We start from the raw sequence: 27,903 nt of genomic DNA, 5'->3' as shown, positions 1-27,903 counted from the left end.
AAATGGAAGAGGGGGGACAGGTCCCAGCCACCAAGGACCTTGTGCCCTCCTTGGAGAATGTAACATGTAAATAGAAGAGCAGAGACTTGATAATTTGAGTATGGAGCCAGATCTAAAGACATGGGGCTTCTAAAGGAAGCACCCTTTGGCACGTGAAACTGATTGTTGAGCAAAGCTGGGGACATAAAGGGGGAGATTTAGGACAGGGGCAACATAAACAATATGGAGTGCTGAATGTTCTGTGGAACAGTAAATGGACTAGTTTGTCAAGAATTTAAAGGGAAGGAATGTTCAATAAGCTTGGGAAGAGATACATATTTGAAGAAATCTAGTGGTCTCCTGTCTCCCAAGTGCGAACGTCTTCAGGGGTATGGGTAGAGAGTAGGCAAGGACAAGGGGATGAGTATTCTTTTAGGGATGGATGGATGGGAGAGTGCTTGGTGCTGTTCTAACCTTTCCTCTGTTTGGGGGTCAGGAAAGACTCTTTGAAGTTATCAAGGAATTCTGTGAGATTCATTTAGGAATGCTCCCGTCTCTTTCCTACACTCCCAAGGGGAAAGGCTCTCAGAATCTGAAGCAGACTCTTCCCCTTTAGGGAAAATGGCACCTTACCTACCCCTGCTCCCCTTCCTTAGCTTAATCTGATAGTCCCTGAAGAAGCTAGGGGGCTCAGGGGAGCCAGGTCAGGCTTGGTTCAGAGCTTGGAGGGAGGGAGGGGGTGGAGAATGGCAGGAACAGGAAGGGAGGATGCTTCTGGGGAGGTCGATACCCATTGTGGCCTACTAGAAGGGAAAGGTGATATTCCAAATCCTCAGCCTTTGCTCAGTGCAGGACCAAATTAACTTATTTAATATTGGGGATAGCTATTTAACAAGTTGGGCTGACTTTGCCTCTGTTCCCTCAGCTCCCCCTCTCCTGAGAGAAAGTCTAACTTTGTAAGCTTTTGTAAAGGAGGGGGATTTCCAGAGAGACCCAGGTTAATTGGGTGCTACAGAATTGAGCCCCTTGAGAGCTCCCAGGTAGGGACCTACTTGGTTCCCATTCTCTATAGTCTGTGGACTCTGGGCCTGACCATGAAGGAAGGGAGGGAGGCACTTCTCCCACCCAGCCTCCATGGCCCTTTCCTGTCCCCTTAACCTCTTCAGAGCAAACTCATTCACTTCTTCCCATCTTCCATCCCCAGAAGAACCAGAAACACTGGAGAATTCATCTGTCTTGAGTTTCTTTCCCGCAAAGGCTTGGCTGTCATTTGCCCTAGAAAGATCTGGCCTCTCTTTAAACTGTGGGGGAAGTCATCTGAGCTTCCAGCTTGAGGGTGGGCTAGAAGAAATAAAGATTAGGGGAGACCCTCCCCCCAAGGGGTTATGGAGAGAATATAAGCAGGTAGGAGAACTCAGTGTCATGCGCACAATTGTAAAAGACCCTCAAGCTGGAGTTGGAAGAGACCCTAGAGGCCACCTAGGCCAACCCCCTCATTTTATAGCTTTGTTTGGGGTCACACACAGAGTAAACATTAGAAATGATTCTCTGGGGCATTCTTTCCCGTCCATTCTTCCTTTTTTCCTTCCTTCCTCCTTTATTAAATCTTCCTCCCTCCTTCCCTCTGGCATTGTTAGTCTGGCCATCACCTCTCTCAGCAAGCCTTCTCATTCATTCATCAGTCCCTGGGTGTAGAGGGCTGCAGATAGGTGGGGAACTCTGGGTAAGGATTAATGTAATGTCTAGACTAGCTCTCTGGATGAGCCTTGGACTTGGGTGGAGAGTGATGAAGGCAAGAGAGCCACCAGGAGGATCTGTCTCCATGTCTCCTGCATCTCCTCTGTGTCTGAGTCTTCATTCTCGTCTCCAGTCCTCTCAGCCCTTAAATACCTCAGGCTTATTACATCATTACATCACACTAAGTATATGTGAATTAATGATGAGGTTCGCACAAGGCAGAGTTGTGGGAACCCCTTCTGGCCGGCGCAGGTCCTTCACAAAAGAATGTACGAACCCAAAAAGTTAGACTGGCAAAAAGAAGTTTATTGGCACTGGGAAGTCAGCTTTTGCTAGGAGACATAACTTCCTCAGTGGCAAGGTCCTGACAGAAAAGTAAAGGTCTACCAGAGGAGTCCTGGCAGAAGGATAAACAAGGGTTGTAGAGAAATTCTATCAGAGAGATAAACAGGGGTGTGTTAACATGGAGAAGAGGGGGTCTCTTCTCAGGGGGCAGGGTCCTGACAGGCAGCTATGCCAAGGAGAGAGGATTCCTTGACAAGGTGGTCCTGCTTTGGGCCTCTGCCAGGTGCTGACAGAGAAGTAGGTGAGAGATAAAGAGGGGTTAATGCTGAAAAGAGAATGTCTTCTCAGCGGGCAGGGGGTCTTCGAAGGCAGCTATGCCAAGGAGAAGGTCCCTTGACCTGGAGTGGTCCTGCTTTTTAGGTTCTTTGTAAAGAAATAGTCCTTTTTATAAGGAAATCTGAGACAGAAGTTGCAACCAAAGGAGATTCCCTCGATGTTGTCACTGCCCCCAGGCCTAGATTTCCAGTAGAATGGGACCATTTACTAGGAGTGGTTCTGAGCCAATTTTCAGCTCAATAGAGGTGATAGCCCATCAAGATAACAGAATGAAACCACTTTATCTTGATTCCCTGGGGTGGGTCTTTCACAGAGGTGAGAGTTGGAGGGGAATTTCTCCCTTTCAAGGAGTTTCTGAAGCTTACCTCTTGGCTCCCCCTCCCCAGCCCCAGGTCAGGGCAGTTTTGTGGCTCCCCCATCACTAGAGAACCATTATCTCATCAGTCTCCCTGAGTAAGTGTTAACTATAAGCACCCTGTAAGTATCCCTTTCTTCAAGTAGAACACAGGTGGTCACGCCCTCCTTGATTTCTGAGGAAAGGTGAGAACACCAAAGGGAGGTGGGAGCCGGGAGCTGAACCAGATACTTTTAGCAGGTTCCCTCTGGGCTGAAGGGTCTTAGAGCTCCCCCACTAACTGAGGCCCTCTACAGTATAAGGCCCTTCAGCCCAGAGGGAACATGCTGACAAGGTTTGGCTCCCACCTCCCTTTGGTGTTCTCACCTTTCCTCAGAAATCAAGGAGGGCGTGACCACCTGTGCTCTACTTGAAGCAAGGGATACTTACAGGGTGCTTATAGTCAGCACTTGCTCTAGTTCACACATACTTAGTGTGCTGTAATGATGTCATCATACTGAGCAATTTAAGGGCTGAGCGGACCGGAAATGAGACACTCCAGCTTTGGCCATCCTCCTGGTGGCTCTCCTGCCTCCTGCCTCCTCTGAGACCAAGGCTGGGCTCGAGAACCTCCAGAGAGCTAGATGGACACACATTTTGGCACTAAGCGTGGAACACTAGATGTGAGCTTCTTGGACGGGTGGTCCTACACTCAGCGTTTGACTGATCCGATTGTAAGGTCAGTGGAGAAGTCCCTGTGACCCGGAAATAGGGTGAGTACAAACATAGACAAGCAGGAAACTTTGTTAAGGGCGAAAGTAGTCACTTTTGTTTTTTAACTGAAATGGGGCAAATACTAAGAAAAGAGCCTCCCCCACCCCAGGGGAATGTGTAGCATGCATAGTTAGGTTAATAGAGAAGCAAGGTTTGTTGGTAACAGTCCAGATCGCTGGACTCGTAAATATATTAGACTGTGTCTCCTTGGCTCTCTGAAGAAGAAAAATTAGTCAGATATGTGGAAAGTAGTGGGAGAGCAGCTGATTGAATATTATGAAGCTATGGGTCCTGATTCAATTCCTGAGGAAACATTCCTTATGTACAATATAATACAATCAGCTTTAAAGAATCCCAGAAGTTCTAAAAAAGGAAAAGTTCTAAGGAAAAGAGCGGAAACAAGGAAGTGTGAGGAGAAAGAGCAGGAGGGGGATGCTACTGACCTTGCAGCTGGAAGGCATGGAGAGTTGGACAGGAAAGGAGGTAAGGACAGTGCTGATGAGCTTAAAGAGTGTGGTGCTCAACACTTGAGCAGGAGCCATTAGGGCATTCCCCAATCTTATCACCCTCCTCCCTCAATTCTGCCTGGAGGGGAAGAGGGGAAGAGGAGGGGGAAGGGCAGTGACACCATCAGCATCACCCATGCAGCTTTTGTCCACCCCCTATGTCACCATTACAAGAGGCATTAAAGTAAAAGAGGAAGGAGGATACATCTGATTTGAGCATACCCTGTGATTCAAGAGTTTGATTCTTCAGGTCAAGAAAAAAGAAAATACTCTCCTTTTAATCTAGAAATTATCAGAGACCTGAAAAGGGTTTACACTCTATGGGGCTACATTGTCTTATGTTAAGGTGTTATTACAGAATTTGGCTTTTGAAATTTTAACCCCAATGTTCGGAAATCTGTAGCAAGGGCATGTTTAGAACCTGGACAAAACTTGTGACTTTTGGAGTATAGTGAACTCTGTAGGATACAAGCCCAACAAAATAGGCAAACTGGAGTTAATTCTCCAATCACCTGTAACTGACTAACAGGTGTAGGTCAGTATGCAGACATTCGGTATAGATTAATTACCCTTAGTTAGCATATGAGCAAATTGCTGCTGCTGCTATAAAAGCGTGGGGCTCCCTCCCAGGAAAGCAAGATCCGAGGGGAAGTCTTCATGAAAACCTTCAGAGCAAGGTCCAAATGAACCCTTTGCTGATTTTGTGGGACATCTCTAGACAGCTGTCACAAGAAACATTGGTGAAAATGCAGATACAGGAATAATAAGGCAACTTGCTAAGGAAAATGGTAATGAGGTTTGTAGAAAAATTGTACTAGGACTGCACAAGGATGCTCCTTTAGAAGAGCTCATAAGACACTGTGCCACAGTGGGCACAAATACTATGATGCAGACTTCCCAAGATCCCAACATGGGAAGACAGGGTCCCTTCTGCCAAGGGACTTTCAGAGAGACTCGTCAATGCTTTCAGTGTGGTAAAGTAGGGCATCTGAAAGCTCAGTGTTGGTATAGAGACAGAGTGAGAAAACAGGGTGGGAGAACAAGACCCAAAACCCCATGTCCAAAATGCAACAGAGGCTTCCATTGGGCCTCAGAATGTAGATTGATTCAGGGAAACAGGATGAGAGACCAAGCCCCAGGGCCCCAGGCAAAAAGCACATGGGGCATGATGGCAGCCAATGGTGCACCCAGAGAGCCTTTAGAAGTCCAGTACCCAGATATGACCAATCAGCCAAGAAGCCATATGATGGGAGAAAGGGATGACAACTGGGGAGAACAGTTGTATGCAACTGGGATTACTGAGATACCCCTGGATGCCTTGCCTCCAGGCTCAGTAGACTTGACCATTTCACCTCCTGAGAGCACAAACAAATGGATGTCCATCCATACACTAATGAGGGAAGCTGGGGAATGTGTAGACAATATCCCAGTCACTAATACAGATAGTGTGTGACTTATCACCCAGGAGAAGTAGTAGCATCAGGTTTACCAGACACACTCTTGATAGGCAATCAGGTGATAGTTGCCCAGAGTTCCCCCACTATCTGGAGCTCTCTACCCCTGGGAATCTCTGGCTTTGATCTTTCAAAGTTGTATATTTTTTACAATGTTAAGGTTGTACTCTTAATGGCTGTTTGGGTTCTGCTCCCTTCCCTTTGACCAACGCCAGTCCACAGACCTCGTTGAGGGCTAAGACAAGAGTCCAAGTGCTCCAGAGTTCCTGCTCCTCCCCGCACTGAAAGCCAGACTGGCTCTTCAGTAACTATTATTACAAGGAAGTGGGCACAGAACATACCTAAGGTTCTAGAGCCACTTCCTGTGCCCTCCAGCACCACTGAGAGCTCCTGTGGGTGAAGGCTATGGGGGAAGGGGGAGGTTTTGTTTTCAGGGGCTCTGACAATTGGCACCGAGCATCCCCAGCTTTCCTTCATTGTTTCCTGGCCAAAACCACTTCAGCAAAGGCTGATGTGGCTGCATGTCATTGGTGGCTAAGAGGGGCTTCCCCCTCAGATGCCAGTCATGCCCTTGGGGCTGGTGTATCTAAGCCCCGTGACATGAGTGAAGAATGCGGATGACTCACATCTCCTGCAAAGGAAACAAGATGCACGAGTTCCTTGCCTTCTGCTTAGGTAGAAGAAAGATTTCACCTTTGGGGAAGAGGAGACGGTTTTGAGACACTGCCCTATGAAATAGAGGGAGTCCCTAATTGCAGGCCGTCCTCTCCCCAAGTGTTGTGCCTGAGCTCCAGCCCTGTGTCTGGACTGTGTGACCCAGTCTAACTTACTTGCCCTCTCTGAGCCTGAGCTTGCTTTTGTTGTCCGATAAAGGGTTTGGACTCCATCGATGGTGTCTCCATGGTCGCTTGCAGCTGCTGCCCCCTCACCCACTCCATCCAGCCAGCCTCAAAGCACTGTCCATTAGGGTTGCTTCCCTAGCAGGGCCGGAATCCATTCTTGGCTGCGCCCACTGTCCCCACCCTATTGTAGACTTCTGGCAACTGCTTCAGGGATACCCCAACAGCGCCCTTCCTAGCGGGCTTAGGGCTTCCTCACCTTCAGGTTCCCTGAATACATCTTAAATCACATCTGTAATTTGGGCATAGCATCTGGCACAGAAATAGAGACTGGGTCTCTGATTTCTTTGGGATGAGGAAGCCCTCTGCCAGTGCAGGTGGCACCCACAGTTGCCCCAGCCTCTACAAACTTCAGTGACTGTGCCCAGAGTTGGGGTTTGCTCTGTCCATCGCCTCTTAAGATCATAAATGGGCTCTCTTTGGCCAAGGAGCTCATGAGCTCTCTCTCCAAACCCTCCTCTCTTCCTGACTTGCCCCAAGGGAACCACCATCCTCCCAGTTCCTCAGGCTCCCAATCTACCTGCCCTTAGTCTTCATTCTGACTCTCTCAGTTGCCAAGTATCCTCCCTTCTTGACATCCCTCTTTCTCTGATTCTGCCTCTGCCTGGTGCAGGCCCTCATCACTCAGGCCCAAATTCAGTCTGCGGGTTGGTCCCCTGCACCAGGGTCCCCCCATTCCAGGCCATCTCCCCCTCAGGTGATTTTCCTAAAGGCCAAGTCTGAAGTGGGAGAGCAGCTTTGATAGGTAAGAAGCACCTGGATACACGACTGGTTTCTCAAAGGAAAGGGCTTTGTTGTCATATAAAGCAGGACAGGACCACTCGGCATCAGGGCACTGGTTGGAATAAGGGTGGTGGTGGTGGGGGTGTCTTCAGAATGAATACTTTGTAGGGAAGGGGGAGGAGATGTTTATTCTTTGCTTATTAGTTAGACCCTCTCCAGGGAGATATTTATTTAACCATTAGCCAAATTTTAAGAAAAAGAAGGAATAGAAACATGTAGCAGGACCCAAGCTTCCTGGCAAGCTGTGCACTAGGACCCAAGCTTCCTGGCATCTGGGCGTGTATTTAATCATGTCTTGTTTATCACCTAAGCCCCCTAGTGCAACCTGCATCTGCCCTGGTGGGCAAAGACTTGTTTTTCTTCCCCTGTCCCTAATATAGAGACCCTGCAGGGTCTATTCCATGATCATGTTACTCAGTAAACTTCAGTGACTCCCATCACTTTTAGGATCAAATAAAAATCATTCATGACTTGCCTTCTCATACTGCCTCTCTCTCCCCTTGTACTCTATAATCTAGTGACATGAACAAGATGTTCTCATCTCCTGATGACATTTCCACTGGCTGTTCCCCAGCCCTGCAATGTTCTACCTCCTCACCTCAATCTAAAGTCCTACTTTCTTCCATAAGCCTTTTCCAGGCCCCCTTCTATCAGCCAAATCAAACATTTAGCATTCATTGGGTGCCTAAAAAGTGCCAGGTATGAAAAAAAAAGGCCAAAAACAATCGGACAATATGCAAGTAATTATGGACAATTTAGATATAGGATCAATTGTGGGGTAGCCTGGGAGAGAAGACACTAAGATTAAGGAGGACCAGGAAAAAGGGACTTCTTAAGCTGAGACTTGGGAGGAAGTTGGGGAGAGCAGGGAGACTGAGATGAGGAGGGAAAGAATTCCAGGCCTGGGCTGTAGCCAAGGAAGGAGGCCATTAACACTGATCACAGAGAAGGGCTTTAAAAGGCAAACAGAAATTGTTCTTTTTGATTCTGGAGGCATTAAGGAGCCATCGATTTACTGGTGACTTGGTCAAAATTACTTTTTAGTGGAGGATGGATAAAAGTGGGGAGAGACTTGTGGTCGGGGGAGGGGAATCCAGCCAGAGGCTATCAGTCAACAATCCATGTATGAGATCATGAGGGTCTGCATCTACATGAGTGCGGGTGGGATGCTGGCAGTGTCAATCAAGCCAGTCAAAAAAACCTGGTGAAAGTACATGTGCCAAGGCCTGGAAATAAAAATACAAATGAAATCCAAGACGCTCTCAGCCCTTAAGGAGTTTCCAGTCTAACAAGTGAACACAATACACCAGGAACTAAAGCGGGGGAGCTCCCCAGCTTGGGGGCACAATGAAGTCCAACAACAATGTCATTTGGGGAGAAAACTGAGCCCCTTCCTTAAATGGACCATTGCCTTGCCATCTGTCAGAGGAGAAAAGGAGATAGAAAAGATGGGAAGAAGGTAGAAAAGACTGGATTTGGCAACAGATTGGGTTTGGACATTGCAGGTGGGTGTGAGCAAGGAACTGATGATGTTGTAAGTTATTAGTCTGGGGGACTGGGAGGACAGTGCCATTAGATGTCCCAGTGGCCCCGGAGGATTCTGGGAGATTGTGTTCAAACCTAAAAAGGCTCATAGTTTTTTCTATGGATAGCATTTCCATCATAAGTTGTCTTAGATCACTGCATTGTTGAGAAGAGCCAAGTCTATCAATGTTGATTATTGCACAGTATTTCTGTACAGTGTTCTCCCAGTCTTGTTCACTTCACTCAGCATCAGTTCATTGAAATCTTTTCATTTCTTACAGAATAGTAGTGTTCCATTATATATATATACCACAATTTGTTCAGCCATCCCCCAATTGATGGTTGTCCCCTCAGTTTCCAGTTCTGCCACCACAAAAAGAGCTGTTATAAACGTTTTTTTAATATATAGGTCCTTTTCCATTTTTTTATGCTCTTTAGGATATAGACCCAGTAGTGTATTACTGGCTCAAAGGGTGTGCATGGTTCCAAATTGCTCTTTAGAATGGCTGGATGAGTTCACAATTCCTTCAATAATGCATTAATGTCCCAATTTTCCCATGTCCTCTTGAACATTTATCATTTTCCTTTTTTGTTATCTTATCTAGTAGGTATGAGGTGGTACCTCAGACTTGATTTAATTTACATATTTCCAATAATAACGTTATGTAGAGCTCATTTTTGTACAATTGTAGATGTAGATAGCTTGAATGTTTCATCTGAAAATTTCCTTTTCATAGTCTTTGACCATTTATCAATTGGGGAATGAGTTGTGTTCTTATAAATTTGACTCCATTCTCTATAAATTTTAGAAATGAGACCTTTATCAGAAATATTGGCTGTAAAAATTATTTCCCAGCTTTGTTTCCCTTCTAATCTTAGTTGCATTGATTTTGTTTGCACAAATTTTTTCATTTTTAAGATTTCCATTTTTCATTTCTTAATGTCATTTTATCTTCTGTTTAGTCATAAACCCTTCTCTTCTCCATAGCTCTGACAGATAAAGCTTTTCCTTGCTCTCCTAATTTATGATATCATCCTTTATGTCAAAATCATGTCCCCATGTTGACTTTATATTGGTATGTGATGTGAGATGTTGGTCAGTGCCTCCTTTTCTGCCTTACTGTTTTCTAGTTTTCTCAGCAGTTCTTCAAGTAGTGAGTTCTTATCCCAGAAGCGGGAGTCTTTAGGTTATCAAACATGAGATTACTAGTCATTTACTGTCGTGTTGTAATGTACCTAACCTGTTCCGCTGATCCACCACCTTATTTTTTAGTCAGTACCAATTGATTTGATGATTGCCTATTTATGCATTAGTTTTTTAAAGACCTGTTCAGCACCCCAAAGCTTCAGAGGGGAAAGAAGCCAGGATACTGACTGACTGCCTAAGGCAACGATCGCTGGCTTGTGCTTTATATTAGCTGATGAGTCTCTGGTCTGAACTCGGCTCTGGGTTCTCTCGGTGTCAGTGCCCTGGGACAAAGCCTCAGTGTTCTGGCCTAGTCTTTAATCTTTCTCCCTCATACTCCCATCTTCCTCCCATTCACCTGTATTGTTTCACGTCTATTCTTCTGGTTCACATCCACGCCCTCAGTGTCCGCTCCAGCTGCTCTGGTGCTCAGAAGAGCTGGCACTTGTAGCCCCCGTGTTACTGCAATATTCCCAGAAACTCTCTCAGCTGGGGACCAAGCAATGGTCAGGAAGTCCTGGCGGGACACTGAGATTGGAGGCAGTTTGAGATAGGCGGTCAGTTCAACCTGCCTTTGGGAACGGGATGGCGATGCCATTTTTTGTCTTTATCCCCAGCCTTCAGCCCAGAGCCAGAGAGATTATGGATGCTTGATGACTGATATGAAATCATTGATTAATTCAATTATAGGATTTCAGGAGTTCCCGCCTTTGTCACCATATTTACACTGCCACCTAGTGGTTTCTCAACAAAATGAAAATTTTGATACTTCAAATTTTTTTCTTAATGACCTAAGCCTGGGATTTTTTCCGTGGGAATGAAGAGGCTTTTAAGGCCTTGAAAAGGTGCGATTTTAGAGCTGAAAATAATCTAAGATGCTTCAAGCTTCACTTCCTCGTTTTATAAATATGGTTGGAAGCAAGATCTTCTAGTGATCCATTGTGACGGATGTGGCTCTTCTCAACAACGAGGTGATTCAGGCCAGTTCCTGTGGTCTTGTGATGGACAGAGCCGTCTGCAGCCAGAGAGGATTGTGGGGACTACATGTGGATCACAACGCAGTGTTTTCACTCTTTGTTGTTGCTTCCTCATTGTTTTCCTTTTTGATCTGATTTTTCTTGTGCAGCATCGATCATTGTGGAAATACGTAGAAAAGGATTGTTTGCTCTATTTTAGATTATTTTTCTGTCTAGGGGAGGGAAGGGGGAGGAAGAGAAGGAGATTTTGCAGGAGTGAATGTTGAAAACTGCTTATGCATATATTTTGAAAACAAAAAATAAATGTGGCTGGAATTGAAACTCCCCCATTTTAGCTTTGATACTTAGGTGAAAAGGGAGTGAGAAGTTAAAGTTACTTATCCAGGGTCACATAGTTATTAAGCTATTAAGTCTCTGAGGAGAGATTTGAATCCAGCTTTTCTTGATTCCCAAGTTTGATCACAATAATTTTGAAGATTGAAGACCAGATAGGGATCAACAAGCATTTATGAAATTTGTTCGATTCATCACCCCCCTTAGCTAAGCAATTACTAAAGGCCTTCTGCGCATAGCTGCTCTTCAATTAAGGGAGTTTAGTGAGAATTGTCTGCTGGATCCCCCAAAAAATTAGAAGGAGCAATATATGGAGATGGAAAAGAGGCAATTTCAAATTTGATAAATAAAGGGGAAGTGTCGTAGTAGAATAGATTGCCTCAGTATAATAGTTAGCTTTTTGTGGTGCTTTATCTCACTTTATCCTGTGGGATACTGTGGGAGGTGCTGCTATAATCCTCATTTTACAGTTGAGGAAATGAGGCGGCAGTTAAGTGACTTGGGTCACACAGCAAGTCCGGGGCTGGCCCTGAGCTTCCTTGCCCCAGGCGTTGTCCTCTGTCCCCCACACCACCCAGCAGCCTCAAGAAAAAGATTCCTATCCCTAGAGTTGAGGGGTCAGTTCATCAGAGTGGAAGCAGGGGTCACCTCCACCCCCCACACAAGTAACTGCCCAGGCAGGTTTCTAACACATCCCTCTAGAGTCAGGAAAAGATTAACAGCTCCTCACTTTCACTTCCCCACATCCCAGCAATTGGCCCATTTTGTCATTATTCCCTTGCCTCAGAGGGAGGGAGCATTGGGAACCAGCTGTGTGACCCTGGCCAAGTCATTTTACCCTGCGTGCCTCAGTTTCCCCATCTGTAAAATGAGCTGGAGAGGGAAATGACCCGTCACTGTGACCTGTGTGTGCTCCATCCGGACTTGGTCACGGACCGGCAGCAGCCCCACCAGAGCCCTCTCCCGTCACGGGCTCCCCGCTGGTCACATGGCACCCCCTTAGTTCGGGGCCTCTGACCTTTCTCCATCCCATCTTCCCAGAGCCGCCGTAGCCCCGGCTCTCCCACCGGCGTGTCCCCACTTAGAAATCCCCGTTACTCCGGGGTCGAAGCTCGTTTCCCCTTTAGATCCTCCCTGTGGTTTCTGGCCTTGTTTTCTGCTGCATGTGTTGGTTAGTGTGTGTGTGTGTGTGTGTGTATGTATGTGTGTACGTGTAGCACCGGTGCAGCCGCGTCTGAGAGTTTTGCGCCAGAGCGTGGGACCAGAACGTTTGGCAAGCGCTGTGTTCTGAGCAGCGGCTCGGTGGTCCCGGGGCCCCGTTTGTTGTCCGTCCTGCGCTTGACGGGGGCCAGGGCACAGAATGTCCGGGGTCTCGTTCTGCTCCTTTGCAGCCTGGACCAGATGTTTGTAATGCTCCAGGCACCTGGTGATGGATAAACATGGATAAAAGTGTTTACTTGTTGTCGGAAGCCATGTTCAGGCTGGAAACACAAATAAGAACCAAGCACCTGCCCCCGCTCAATGATGCAGTGAGAGGGCAACACAAAGGCAGCCGGGCGGGGGGCACCCCGGGAGGGGGGTACTGCGGAGCTGAGCAGGCCCGGGGGGGGGGGGGGGGGAGATACCGCACCCAGAGCTCCGTCCTCGGCAAAGGGGGCACTTTTCCTGATGGGTATGACGGGCATCGCAGAGCCCTGACCATTGCCTCTGTTCTTTCTCTTTCAGAGCGGCTGGTCCTCGGCAGGCCTCGGCCCAACGCAGTGATGACTGGGAAGCGGCCACCCGGGCCCTTGGACCCCATGATCTACAATAAGTTGGCCCTCCTCGAGGCGGATGCTGGGCACAGGCCGCCCACCGGGATCTGCAAGTCGGGATCCCTGCCCGGGCCGGGCAGCGAGGGCCACCTGCGTTACAAGGGGACCTACTTCACCTACCCCGTGGGGAGCCCCGAAGTGGGCCATGAGAACTTGGCCGGATGGAACCCGCACGTGTCCTATGGGGGCGTGGTGGCGGGGCAGTCCCTGCGGGCCGACAGCATGCTCATGAATTGTCTGTTGTATCAGCGGGAAGCGGAGGGCGTTCAGCCCGTGGAGAAGGGCCGGGACCACGCCATGCGGAACCTGCTCCTGGCCCAAGAGAAGTGGACAGGGCACCTGGACCACCGCGACCCCTTGCTGCAGGCCGCCCGGGGCTCTCCCTACCTGGGCATGAAGGGGCCAGGACCCCCGGCCTGCGCCCCCCTGGCGGCCCCCAAACCCATATACCGGAACCCCATGTGTTACGTGGATCCGGGTTACGGGCCGCCCTCGTGTTTGGCCCTGGGGACCCCGGCAGCTGAGAGTGGGGCCAAGCGGCCCCTGGACATGGACTGGACAGTTGCTGCCCCCTTATTGCCTCAGGGCAACTCCCACTGCTCACTGGCCACTACACCCAGCAAGAGTCAGCACCTGGACACGAGCTTTCTCCCTCTGCCACAGTCTGGGGCACCGGGCAAGGAGGCCGTGGCCAACCTTTCTTCCTACCAGGTGGCCTTGGACAAGTATCGTGCCATCCGGAGCGCCCTCTTCCTGGACTCCAAATACCCCCCGCCATACGGAGGGCACAAGAAGGCAGCCGAGGGGCTCCCGGGCTCCTGGACAAAACTTCCACAGCCCCCAGTGCCCCCCTACCAGGAGCGGGCCCCCTCCCACTACCCACTAACAATGCATGAGCAGCCTCTGCTGTACCCCCCCGGCTACCCGCCCCCAGAGAAGCCTAACAGCTCAGTGCTTTCTCTGCAGTCCCCCAACCCCTACAAGGGTTACAGCTACAGGGGAAACGGGCTCCTGGGGACCTACCCGCAGCAGCAGGCAGCCCGGGGGCCCTGCATGCCCTCCTCCAAGCTGGAGAGCTGTGCCTACCCTGCGGGCCCCATCCAGGGCAGCTCCCCCAGCCTGAAGGCCGGGACAGCTACCTCCCACGAGCCCGAGCCGCCACCGCTACCCCCCAAGTGCCAGCTGGACTTCATGCCTCAGACGCCCAGTTTTGCCTTTGCCCCTCGGGACGGCCTGCCCCTGTACGGCCCGGCCCTAGGAGCCGGAGGGATGTCACCCGCCCAGGAGGCCCCCCGGGGCAAGCTGGGAGCCAATCAGCACAGCGCCTTCCAGCTTGTGTGTCAGCACCTGGGAAGCGGGGGCCCGGCCCTGAATTCCACCCCCCAGAAGGAGGCCGCCTGCCCCGTCTCCCGCCCTGGCAAGGTGGAGAAGCCCCGGCCAGAGCCCGAAGGCAAGAAGTGGCCGTACAGCTTTGCCAAGGAAGAGGCCAGACCCCGGCCCGGTCTAGAGGAGCATCCCACCACGCCCATTGTCATCGCGGACAGCCCCGCGCCGAGGAGCCCACCGGACCCCACGCCCCCGAATCCGCTCCCCTCCCCCAGGGAGCCCCCGCAGGCCCTCCGGCAGGCTGAGAGCGCTGAGGGCACCATCGCGCCTCCCTGCTCGCCGCCCATGCCCATCATCAACAACGTCTTCAGCCTGGCGCCCTACCGGGACTACCTGGACAATCGGTGCGAGAAGATGCCCGAGCTGCCCCTGCCCAAGGCCCAGCCCCCGAGCGCCGCCTGCCCCCTGGTGCCCTGCGCGGCCGCGGACCCCGAGGCCTATGGCGAGGGGCCCAAGGACGCCGAGGGGAAGGACGGGCATGACCAGGAGTGCGACGTGCTGCTGCTCACTCCCTGCGGGGAGCCCCAGGGGCAGCCGGGGCCCCCTCCGGGCAGCCAGTGCCCACCCAGGGAAGAGGTGGCTTTGGACTTGAGCCTCAAGAAGCAACTGGCCGAGCTCTCCCAGGGGTCCCTGAGCCAGGGCCTGCCCGCCGAGCCCGCAGCACCCCCAGATGGGTTAGAAACGAACCAGGCTGGCCAGGAAGAGCAGCCCAGGCTGCCCGCCCCCCCTCCCCTGGTACCCACCATGATCGAGACCATTCCAAGGACTAGCTTCCACAGCTCCGTGGCCTTCATGTTCCGCAAGTTCAAGATCCTCCGGCCAGCGCCCACACCTACCATCACCCCTGCTGCCCCCCCCCCCCCCGCCCCTGCGCCCTCCCCCCCCCCCCCCCCCTCCCAGTCTGCCAACCTCCAGCTGCTCAGCCAGCCCCTGCAGGTGACCTGCTTCAACGTGGCTCTGCCCGAGCCCACGCCGCCCGCGCCTCCTGCAGCATCTGAGCCGGCTCCAGCCGCCGGCAAGGCCAGCAGGGGCCCGGAGGCCACCCCCGCGTCGGCGGGCAGCCCCGAGCAGCACTTCACGGGCCTCCATCTGTCCCTGTGCGACGCCATCTCTGACTTTGTGGCCCACTCGTCGCCAGAGAGGCTCCGCGAGTGGCTGGAGGAGGCCGACGAGAGCCCGTCTCTACCTCTGCTGCCGGCTTCCTCCCCCGCCAAGGGCCCAAGTAGGCCCCGAGCGGCCGAGGGCCGGGCCCGCGACAGGTGGCTGAGCTGCGTGGGGGTGAAGGGGCTCTTGGCGGAGCTGCTGGCCCAGCTGGAGGCCTTCCTCTTCACGCACAAGTGTCCCTTCCCCCATGTGGTGCGCGCGGGAGCCATCTTTGTCCCCATCTATCTGGTGAAGGAGAAGCTGTTCCCCCGGCTGCCCGGGGCCTCGGTGGACCACGTGCTCCAGGAGCACCGCGTCGAGCTGCGCCCCACCACGCTGTCGGAGGAGCGGGCGCTCCGGGACTGTGCCCTCGACGGCTGCACCTCCCGCATGCTGAAGCTCCTGGCGCTGCGCCAGCTCCCGGACATCTACCCGGACCTGCTGGGCCTGCAGTGGCGGGACTGTATCCGCAGACAGCTGGGTAAGCACCCCCTCCCCTCTCCCAGCTGCAGCCCTGGGACCGCCAGGCCGGGGGCCCTTCCCGAGCCCCCTCCCCTCCTGCTGGCTGAATCACTGGATCCCCATGGAAGCTCTGCGAGGGGGACGGCCGCAAATGACCAGGGTCCCGTTGTCTCCTCCCAGCCCGGGAGGCCCGGGAGACTGTAGATTTGTACTTTTATATATATGAGATCTGTGTTATGTGTATGTGTACTTGTGTATGTGCAAATATATATATATATATCACACATATATTTACATGTGACATGTGTATGTAATACATAACTATATACACACCAAGAAAGACATAGCGTTTAATACACTTCTTTTATCCCTTCCCCGGCCCTAATCCTGTCCCTTCTGCTGAGCTTCTAGGATCTGGGGATTAAAAAAAAAAGCTTTAAGTAAAATCAGATCCAAGTTAATTGTAGCTAGAGAGGAACCAGGAGGTCTTGAAGCCAGGGACTGTCTTTGTATCCCCCCGGCTCAGAGAGGTTTGTTGTGTAAGAGGCCTCCGTTTCCCCCTCACTCGCCGGCTGTGACTCGGTGACTGAGGCTGTTTCCTAATTTGTCCAAAGAGAAGGTTGGATTTACACGGAGTCCCAGCTCCATCCCCAGGACCCCCCGACCATGGACCTGGTGCTCTGGGTTCTCCCTCGGGAGCCCCAGTGACCCGGTAGGACATCGGGGCACGTTAGTGCCTCGAGGTCAGGGACCCAGAAGCAGCTGCAGGCTCTGCCCCCTTCACTCGGGGTCATGGAGGACAGAAGTAGCCATCCCTGCCCTCGGGGCATCTTGGAGGCTGGGCCGGGCCATGTGCCTTGGACTTTTCTGAGGTTTAGATTTTCTTATCTTGAAAGGGGGAGCTGATCAGAAAGCCCCAGAAAGGACTGCAAGGCTCCAAATTAACGGGGGTGGGGGGTGGGGGGGGGTGCAGATGACTGCCCTCCGGCTTCTGCTGAGTGAGCGAAGGGGCCGTTCTCCAGGCCTGCCAGCCCGGGGGGAGCTGCTGGAGCCTGGCCTTGGAGAAGCACCTGACTGCCTCCCAAGCGATAAATACTGACCGGCCCCCCTCCGCTGGCAGGGGAGGGAGATGCTCCGGATGGAGCAGTGATTAGTGTGGGTTCTGGGACTGAACGTTTCCCCCAACCCTCAGTAGGTAAGGCCAGTTCTTCACTTTAAATGAGAGACAATACAGTCATCTCTCTCCCCTCTTAGTAGGCAAGTCATTGAGCCTCAGTTTTCTCATCTGCCAAATGGGGACAATACCTCCTCCCACAATCTTGCTTACCTCCTAGAGTGCTGCTGCTGATCAGAATTGATAACTGGAGTCGGGGCTATAGGTGATTATGGGCTCTCCAATAAGATTTTCCTAGTAGGGAAGGAGAGAGAAGGGGGGATGGTTAGATTGACTTGAAATAATCTATATTATTCTATATCTATTTGGGAGCTACTTTGTGAAGGGGCCACAATTTTGCTCTACTAAATGAAATGCTTTTTTTAACAGTAAAAATAATAGAATCTTGTGTTCTTTTTCATTTTCTCTCTCTCTCTCTCTCTCTCTCTCTCTCTCTCTCTCTCTCTCTCTCCCTCTCCTCTTCCCTCCCCCCTCCCCCATCTGACTTACATGATTGTCAAAACAATAAGTCCAAGGTTTCATTGTTTCCCCTGCTGTCACTTCCCGAGTTCCCGTTCCTTGACCACTCACTGGAGGGCCTCAGCACTTTGATAGCAGCCTCGCACCTTTCTAACCTTCTGTCTCCTTGCTCTCCTTGCTCATTGGGTTTTTTGTTGAACTTGCTCACCCAGTTTTAGTGTGTATGAAGCCTAGAGATGAGGTGGAGTTCCCGAGAGAAAGAGTCACAATTATGATTCATTCAGTTCATTAATCAGAAACTAAACTGCTACTGATGGTGGTCATTGCCTAGGTAGTGGTTTTCCAAGCATGATCCAGGGACTTTTCTGGCATCTGTCAAGTCAAACTATTTCCATCCTGAGACATTTTAATGTCTATAACACAGTAAATATTTATAGATAAAACCCATTTCTATTAGCTTCACTTCATAACCCAGGCAAGTCATTGGGCCTCAGTTTTCACATCTGTCAAATGGGAATGACAGTCCCTCTTTTCCTGCCTTGCTTATTGAGCATCAAGTTAGATAATGGGTATATGGGGCAGGACCTTGAAAACAGATGTTCTGTAGGTATGCTATGCTCTTGGTTGATAGCGGTTACTCTTAACCCTTAACCAGCAAAAATCTCTTTGGGTGGGATTTTTAGGAGGAGTATAAAGGGACCTTGAGACCAAAAATTTGGGGAATTGCTATGCTGAGGAAGTCAAGGAAAAAAAAAAAAACCCTAGCTATTCAACTAATCTAATTTAAAAGAAGAGAGCAGAAAATCAAATTAATAAAATAGCAAAATGAACAAGGTGAAAACAACAAAGTCAGAAGAAATAAAGATAATTACTTGAACATAATATGTATAGTTATAATATACTTTTAAAAATTGAGAACACAAGAAATAAACAGCTTCAAAAATGTGAAATACTCATTATCAGAAACATCATCTTTCTATCAAAATTCTATTATGAGAGTTAATCCTATACTTAAGCCAAAGAAAGAAAAAACAAAAAACTATAGGCTAATATCATTAATGAATATTGATTTGAAAACTTTAAACAAAATAATAAATTTTTCCAAGAAATTCATCATGATCAAGTGATTGAGGAGAGTTATATTCGGCATGTAAGGGTGATTCAATATTAGGAAAACATTCTGGATAATTAATCATATTAATAGTTAAAACATTTAAAAGTGTACACTCATCTCAATAAGTTCAGAAAAAGCCTTTGAGGATTATACATGTATAACCTAGGCTGGATAGCTTGCTGTCTTGGGGAGGGGAAAGAAGAGGGAGAGAGAAAAAATTTGGAACACAAAATCATAAAGAAATGAGTGTTGATAACTATCTTTGCATGTATTTGGAAAGGAGGGAGAGAGAAAAAATTTGGAACACAAAATCATAAAGAAATGAGTGTTGATAACTATCTTTGCATGTATTTGGAAAGATAAGATGCTGAGAGAAAAAAAGCCTTTGACAAAGTACAACGCTCTTTCATGCTAAAAACCCTATAAAATATAGGAGGCATAGAATGACTTTTTAAAAATATTGTAAGCATGTATCTAAAACCAAAAGTAAACATCACATGCAAATAGGGATACATTAGAACCTTTTTTAGTAATTATGCCAAATGAAACAAAGATGCTCACCCAATAGTGGGAAGATGATCCCACTATTATTTGATTATAGTTCTGGAAATGTTCACAATAAAATGAGAAAGTAATAAAGGTAGGTAGGTAAAGAAGAGAAAAAACTATTCTGATGATATGATGGTTTACTTGGAAAACCCCAGGGAATTGGCCAAGATCCTGAGAAAATTAAAAGCTTCATCAAAATTGCGGGCTACAAAATAAATCCTCAGAAATCAATAGCATTTCTATATAATAAAAATGAAAGAAACAGTAATAAGAAAATTCTATTCCAAATAATTGTGACATGCATTAATATCTGGGCACTAACCTTCCAAAGCACACAAAAGATTCGTATAGGTTAAATTATAAACTTTTCCTCTGAGGAATAAAGAGCAACATAAAGAGCTCTAGGAATATGCAGTGCTTGTGGCTAAGCCATTCCAATGTAATAAAATAAAAAACATTAACAAAATTAATTTATATTTTTGATCCTAAACCAGTGAAATTCAAGGGATTACTTTACAGAACTTGATAAAATAACAATCCATCTGGAAAAATAAAATATCTCAATATAAAGAGAAATGATGAGAATGAAATAAGGCTAAAGAGAGACTGGGGCAGTGGCGGGGTAGGGAGGAGGTAGCACTTCTGGACCTCAAACTATAACAAAGCAGCAGTCATCAAAACCATGGTGTTGGTTTAAGAATAGTGAGATCAATGGAAAGGCTAGACAAGGGAGATTCAGGAACAATAGAACTCAATAACTCAGTGTTTAATAAAGTGGGAAAATAAATTACCTAGGAAATAATTACCTATTTGATTAAAAAACAAGTAAACCTGCTGGGAAAACTGGAACACAGTCTGGCAGAAATTAAGTTTCGACCAATATGGGGGATGTCAAGCATACTCCAGAATACATTATAAATAGGTGACATTAATCTTAAAAATTAGTCTGATTTTAAAAAATTAGAGAAACAAATTGATTTACAATTATGGGTAAGAGATGCATTCTTAAAGAAGAGATAGAGGCAATTCAAAAGATAATGTTGATTATTTGAAACTAAAAATTCTTTGCACAGACAACATTAATGCTCGTAGGATAAGAAGAGAAGAGGCCGAATTGGGGGGAGGGAGGGAGATTTCTCTGATAAGGGGGTTTGATATTGAAGATACAGCAACAATAGGTGTGACCAATCCCCAATAACAACCACATATACACAACTCCATAAAAATATTGCAAATTACCAATAAGAGAAATGTGAATTGAAACAGCCCTGAGATTTCACCTCATTTCCTCCATGTCCTTTGAAGTAGAGACTACATTACTGGGCTTGTAACCCCAGGAAATTGTCAGGAAAGGGAGGGGGAAAATCCCCATATATTCCAAAATATTTTTTAGCATTACTCTTTCTAAAAAGTAATTCTGATGTTTTTTTCTTTATTATGTCAACAAAGTATCCTATATCTGTTCCTATTCCCGATAGCCAACCAAATGAAAGATAATAAGTTATTATGGTTTTGGATGATGTCAACAAAGTATCCTATATCTGTTACTATTCCTGACAGCCAACCAATGACAGATAATGGGTTATTATAGTTTTGGTTGTTTTGTTTTTTGGAGAGGAAAAACTGATCAAGTTGAGAAAGTCCAAATTAAACTGTGTAACACTTTATGGACCTTCTGCCTCCACAAAGGATAGGCTGGGAATATTTTCTCATATCTCTTCATTAGAGTCCCACTGGATCTTTATAATGTTTTACCTTTACTTTTGATCTTTTTGGATTTTATCTTGAGTACTCTAGCTATGAGGCACAAGCTACTGGGTTGAAAAAACTTCAAGAACTACTGGCCTCAATGATGGCTGATGTTGGAAGAATAACCAGTTTTATTCTAATAGTGGACCGCAAATAAGAATGCTTAACAATTAGGACGTTCAGTGTTCTAAAAGTTGTGGTTCTCTTCAACTGGCTAAACCTTGCTTGTGCTCTTCATTTGCTCTGCAAACTTTCTTTAGGTGGTAGAAAGGGAAAACTGTTGTGATTGTTGTTTTTCAGTTGTCCAGACTCCTCTTGCCCATGTAGGTTTTTCTTGGCAAAAATACTAAAGTGGTTTGTCGTGTGCTTCTCTAGCCTGACAGGGTTAAGTGACTTGCCCAGGGTCATATATAGCTAGTACATGTCCGTACATCAGTAAACTTTAATGACCCTTTTTTCTGAATTTTCCCCTGTATCTCTTCCTCCATCCCAGATGGCCATTCCTTAAAGAATTAAGGGGAGGGGGAGGGAAAGGAATAAAAGAAAGGGGTGAGGAAGAAAAAAATCAGAAAGGCCAAATCAATACTTTTTTTCATCTGAAAGTATGTGCAGTAACATTAGAAAGTCTAGTGGACTTTAAGGTCTCTTCCAGCTCTGACATTTTCTGAGTCAATGATTCTAAAATGTCAACTAGATTTAATCAGGGTTCCTCCTCCTTACCCCTAGGGCTTCACCTATGAAATTTCTCTCTCTGTGTCTCTGTCTCTGTCTCACTCTCACACACTCACATACCCTCCCTATGAGACTCCTATTTAGACATTACATATGTACATTCATACCAATGATACCCCACTCAGACATTTCTCTGTCTCTCCCTCTCCTCCATCTCTCTCCCTCCCTCTCTTTCCCACAACACCAGCCAGACATGGTACATCGGGGGTTACTTCTCTCCCAGGAGGACTGATAAAGGACTCAGCTGTTGATTCTTTGGCCAAGAGGGAGAATCTAAAAGCATTTCTTCCATGTCTGGGTGGGAAGTTTAGGAGACTCCAGGGAACTTGATGGCTGGTCGCTTTTTATTTTTCTTTCTGAGCTGGATCTTGTGTAGCTTGAATCACTTCCACCTGAAGGAGGGTCCTGGAATATGTTTTCGGTGGGAGTGCTGTTTGTCTGAACTCTGCCTCTGGGCCACTCGCCCCTGCCCCAGATGCAGAGCAGTGATTTGGGACCCGGGGACTCCTCCGAGAAGCCACTGTTTGCCTTTGTCTTGCCCTCCACGAGTTCTCTCCTTTGCTCTTTGGCCAACACACAGTGAGGAAGGGGTGATTAGAAGTGAAGACTTATCCCGCATTTGCCCTAAGGTCCCCCCGACCTCCTTAAGTCCCTCACTCCATCTCTAATGCCACTTGACTCTGTGTCTCTTGTCTTAAGGACCAGCCTGGCTAAGTTCCCAAGAGGTCAGTCACCAGGGTAGCTGTCAGGTGATGTATGTTGTAGCTCCAGCAGTGTCCAGAGACAAGCTCCTAAAGCAGAGAGGTGTCGGGACCTGGATGTGGTGGAGGGGCGACTCACATCATCCAAGTCATGGCTCTTTGAGTAACTGGGTTTGGGGTGCAAACTGTCCCCGTCCTCCTCCCCACCCAGCACAATTAGTGCATGTTCCCAGCTTTCTATAGACAGCGCCCCAAATGAGAGGAGCTCTGTGTGGCAAGGTGGTGGGGAAGTAGCAGTACCCCCGCCCCCAAGCAGAGGGTCCCCTTAAAGAGGAAGCCTTAGACCAGCAAGGACTGGAGATGGGCCCAGAAGGGACTAACCTGGTAGCCTTAAAAGGTCTGTGTAAGTGATAGAGGAGGGGCCTCTCTGCCTATCAATACCCAGCCTTAGGAAGACTTGGAATCGTCACTGTAAGGGGCCCTCCAGACCATTCTGCCCAATTCCTTTTACCGGGAATTAAGGAGGGACAGTGATTAGTGCTTATCCCGACTGCTCCCCGTGCCCCCTCCCAGCTTGCTTAAAGAGGTGACTTTCTCAGACTCTCTTGGCCTTCCCCCTGGACTTGGGGGCTCCCCCTCCCTCTCTCCATAAAATTACCCCACCTTTATTTCTTACAGGTTCCTGTTCACAGCCTGGCGGCCATGCCTCCAAGTAGGTACCATTTTGTGGAGAAAGCTTAATAAAACAACCATCCTGCCCTCCTCTTCCTGCTCTGCTTTCCCTGCCTGTTTTCCTTCCTCTTCACCAGACACCTTGGGCTTGGGGGGAGACGGGGAGGAGAGGACGCGGTACATTGTGTTGTAACCACGTGGGCAGCTCCCCCGCCCCTCCCCTGCCATGCTGTGTGCCCGGAAGGATGCCCTCTGGGTGCCGCGTGTGTGTGCTCATGCCTCCATCTCTGTCTGCATCACCTGTCCTCGGGAGGAGATGGGGGGCTCGCCAGAGAACCGCGCGCTCGGTTTTAGATAGGGCCCCATGAGGGGTCAAGGAGGGAGCGGGAGGAGAGTGGGGCTGCCATCGGTTCTGAGGCGCCTGCCTAAGCACGATTCTTTTCTTCCCCCCCCAGGAGAACATAACAGGCAGAGCCCCCAAGCTAAGGCAGAAGCTGCTTCCTCAGAAGTTTCCAAGCTCCGAGAAGAAGTCAGCTCAGTCTCAGCCACTTTGGAGCCCCGGGGCTCCAAGACCAAAAAGAAGAAGAGGGGGACCCCTGGCCCAAGCTCCGAGGAGTCTGGACAGCCAGGGACAACCCCCGAGACGGAGCCTGCCCCGGAGAGAGCCCCAGCCGCCAAACCTAGAGAAGAGACCCAAGGCCAGGCCCCGCTCGGGCTCCCCGGCTCCCTGTTCCGTGCCCGCTTCCATCGCCTGCTCCAGGCGGCCTGGCAGGATGGCCTGCCACTGCCCACGGGCAGGCGAAGAGGCCTGGCGCAGGCCCAGCCTCCCCCCTACCCAGAGCTGGTAGGGTAGGGAGCCTCACCAAGTGAGCTGCTGGGCCTGGGAGGTCCGTCCGAGGCCGAGAGTCCGAGCTTTCACGTCCTAAGACTGTGCCTGCCGTTGCTCAGCTAAGACGTGAGCCTTCGGGCTGGCGCTCCCCGGCTATCCGGGAGGACAACCCGGCAGGCCAGCTCTAGCTCCAGGGATGGCCTGGGCCTGGCGACGCGCCCCGCTGGCCTCCCCAGGCTGAGCACCAGAGTGCCCGGGATTCTCGGCCTTCTCCCCTCCCGACCTTCCACCTCCTCTCCAGAGCAAGGACTTGGCTGAGAACTGGAGACTACTTTCTCCTTGCTTTCTGTCCCTCAGGACTCGAACCTTAGGCTGGTCCTCTGTTCTCTTCCCCTTTTCCTCTGCCCCCTTCTCTTTGGCTTGCTACCTCCGCTCACTAGCCCCAGGCCAAATCTTTCCTCCAGGTATCCCCGTTCTTGCTCCTCTTTGGCCCTGGGATGGAGTCAAGAGACCCAGGTACAAACGCCTCTGCTGCTTCTGCCCCAGCTTGCCCTGACTTCAGGTAGCATGTGGCGAGGGGGGAGCTGCCAGGGGCCCTCCGAAAGCACAAAATTCCCCAGGGAAGTCAGGACCCCTTCCCCTCTTTCCGCCCCCACCCCCCACTTCTACAGATCCCACCCTGCAATATCTGGTTGAGCTGAAGAAAAACATTGCCAGATACTTGGGTGTGAGGGTTTGCCATGGTGACCCATGTGATCATATACTGATTCTGGCCATGAAATCGTGGGTCTGGGTAGGAGTCTGCTTAGGGACCTTTTAAAGGAAGGGAAGCACCAGAAACCAGGCGCCCCATACCCCAACACTAAGGAGAGCTGACTCCCACAGGCTGACATCTTGACCCTTCACCAGGCCCTGGACAGAGATTGAGGTCCCCCAGGAGGGCCAACCAGCTTCCCCAGGCCCGCTCTCAGTTGCATTTCCGAGGCCCTAGGGAGTACCAAGGCAACGCTAACCTGCACTTAAAAAGCTCTAGGCCCTTCCTGGCCAGGGGCCACACCCATCAGGGTATCCTGCCTGGCCCAGGTCTACCCGGAGACCCCAACATATTTCTAACGCTGTGGCCGCTAAAAGCCCCTGAGAAATTCCGTGGCCGCGGCCCAGGAGGGGAGGAGTCGGCCCCACACTCCCCTCAGCTGTGTCCAAGACACATGGCTGCCTCCTCCAGGGAGGGCCCGAGCCCTCCCCGCCCTTTCTCTGTGGAAGCTGGCCCTTGGGAATCGGCACATGTCCAAGGAGACAGAGCCCCTCCACCCACTCCTCAGCCTGGCTCTCCCCCTCCCTGCAGCCCAGGACCACAGATGGGCCTCTTGTGTGTGTACAGTTTGTACAGTTCTCGGCTCAAGTCAGTCCCTTCACTATTTAATGTTTTGTAAGGAGGCGGCCAGCCCCGGTGGCACACGCCAATAAAAGTTATTGGGTTGTTTTGGAAGTGGCTGTGGTGATTTGGGGAGGGGAGGGCACCGGCCAGGGTGGGAGGTTCTGGGGGTTTAGTAAGGGGGGGGGGGACCTGCCCACCATCCTGGTCAGCCTCCACTGACCACTCCCATGACAGCACGCCGGGGTAGCTAGGGATTGGCCTGGGAGCCTGGGGAGCCCCTTTCCTCCTCTATAACCCTGACCACCAATCTCCTCACCCTCCCTTGTGAGGATCAAATAAGGAATCGTGCGCTCCTCAGGCTTGAAATTGCCACAGAAAGGGGAGCCACCCAAAATCTGGAGTCCAGAACAAGCATGTGGTACATGGGGATACAGGGATAAAAAAAATACCAAATCAGCCTTGCCACTGTTCTGTGGCAGTCAAGCTTGGGAGTCCACTGAACCATCCGGCAATTTTCCACTTATTTTCTAGCCACGTCCTCACCCTGTAAAAGAATATTTAGAGGGGAAGCTAGGTGGTCAGTGGATAAAGCACCAGTCCTGAAGTCTGGAGGACCCACATTCAAATGTGACCTCAGACATGTAACATTTCCTGGCTGTGTGACCCTGGGCAAGTCACTTAAACCCACTTGCCTCAGCAAAAAAAAAAAAAAAAAATGTGTGTGTGTATATATATATATATATATATATATATATATATACACACACACACACACACACACACATATATATATATCAAAACAAAAGGGAAAATCACATGAAAAAAGTATGTTTCAACCCATATCCAGTTTTCACAGTTGCTTTTTCTGGATGTGGACATTTTCTGTTCCAAGTCTATAGGAATTATCTTGGATCACTGTTGCTGAGAAGAGCTAAATTTATCATAGTTGATCATCACATCTTGTTACTGTGTGTAATGTTCTGCTCACTTCACTCAGCTTCAGTATGTGTCAGTCTCTCCAGGCTTTTCTGAAATCAGCCGCTCATTTCTTATAGAACAATTATATTCCATTACATTAAAGTACCAGTCTTATTCAGTCGTTCCCCAGCTGATGGGCATCCGCTCGATTTCCAGCTCCTTGTTACAGACTTCTTTAAGGTACAGAGAAATTAAGTAACCCATTTCGGAAATGTCGGAAGCAGGGTTTGAACCCAAATTTTCCTGATTCCAAGACCAAGTTTCTGTACTCTGCCTTATACCATTACTCCAGCCTGAAGGGTTAATTTATTTTAAATTCTAATTCTATCCACATCCCATCATCTACACGTTGAGAAACATGCCATTCCTGCCTTTGAGTCATTGATAAATGATGTTGATAGGAAATAGGATCAAGGACAGGGCCTTCCTTCAAGTCACCACTAGAGATGACCCTGACTTAATGACTCACCACTGGACTCCAATGACCCTGGAAGAGAGTGAGTCTGAGGATTGCAATCCTGCCCCACTTGAATCCAATTCACAAAAAAATTTAAATCCAGTTCACATGCAAAATCAAGATATCACTCTGATGTTACTGGTCCCCTTCAAAAATTAAGGATGAACAACGGACCTCTCTCCCTCAGCTTTTTTATACTGGTTATACCGACTTTCGTTACCTGGGATCCAATCATTTCCAAATCACTGTTTCATCATCCAGACCTTACTGAGAGAATATCTTCCTCAGACCCAAAGATGCAAGTTTAGAGCATTTCTTACATCTACCAGTGTGGGAGCAGGGTGGAGCTTCTCCTGGGAAGGAAGCTCACAATTGAATCACTCTGTCATTAGTCTGTGAGACCCTTCCACCCACATGCCCATGAGTACGTGTCCCGGGAAGCCCCCAGAGTCCATCCTACATGCTAGAGTTCTCTGGGGCACCTGGGATGTCCGGCAGTTCCCCTACCCATTTCCTTTTCCCCAACTACGTTTAATGAGCTTGGGATGGGGGCTGTAGAGTGATGGCAGCATTTTTAGAGTAGTTACTATGTACCAGGTCCTGTGTGAAGCACTTTATGACAATTTGGGAAGTAGGTGCCATTATCCCGATTGTACAGTTGAGGAGAGGGAGACGGGTTAGGTAACCTGTTCAAGGTCAGCTAGCGTCTGTAGCAGCATTTGGTTCCCGATTCCAGGCCCCATGCTTTATCCATAGCACCACCAACTAACTTCAAAGACTCTAGTCCAGCAGTGTCACTTAGCCTTCCATTGAAATCCCTGTGGCTCCATATTGCCTTAGAAAACCATATATTAAATAAAAATACGATAAATTTAAAATGTTAATGAAATATTTCCCAACTACATTTTAGCCTGATTCGGTCTGATTTGACATCTGCCCAAGCTAATTTGCTCAGTGGAGATTGCCCAAGATCATCCAGTCACTAAGTCTCCGAGGTAGGATTTGAACCCTAGCTTCTAGCTAGTAACCTGCTTCCTGTCTCTGATGGCAGGCTCTATGTCCCTTCTGTACAATCATTACTTGGAAACGAGCTGCTGCCTGCTCATGCCCACCTGTCCCTTAATCCCTGAAGACTCCAGGAATGTGCTGTTCGATGACCGTTGCAACCACTTCTTAGAGAGAGGATGTCATTGCATGAG

The 27,903-nt window shown here is 49.1% G+C and overlaps 1 protein-coding gene across 2 annotated transcripts in view; it reads left to right on the top strand.

Moving 5' to 3' along the window:
* C2H15orf39 (chromosome 2 C15orf39 homolog) overlaps positions 1–25,386 on the top strand; it is a 29,397-nt gene extending 4,011 nt beyond the window's left edge. Inside the window, exons 2-4 of one of the 2 annotated variants that reach the window (XM_031956589.1) lie at positions 12,833–15,931; positions 23,069–23,102; positions 23,518–23,609. In XM_031956589.1, coding sequence (XP_031812449.1) covers positions 12,871–15,931; positions 23,069–23,102; positions 23,518–23,527 — 3,105 coding nt within the window. In that variant the 5' untranslated portion in view covers positions 12,833–12,870 and the 3' untranslated portion in view covers positions 23,528–23,609. Of the gene's footprint in view, positions 1–12,832; positions 15,932–23,068; positions 23,103–23,517 lie in introns of both variants that reach the window. The other variant, XM_031956588.1, reaches the window with a different exon arrangement.
* Positions 25,387–27,903: the final 2,517 nt, after the last annotated feature.

The sequence above is a fragment of the Sarcophilus harrisii genome, chromosome 2 (genome assembly GCF_902635505.1).
Source record: "Sarcophilus harrisii chromosome 2, mSarHar1.11, whole genome shotgun sequence".
NCBI classification, from domain to species: Eukaryota; Metazoa; Chordata; class Mammalia; order Dasyuromorphia; family Dasyuridae; genus Sarcophilus; species Sarcophilus harrisii.
The sequence above is the reverse complement of the archived record's forward strand: the minus strand, read 5'-3'. Positions and strand labels throughout refer to the sequence as shown.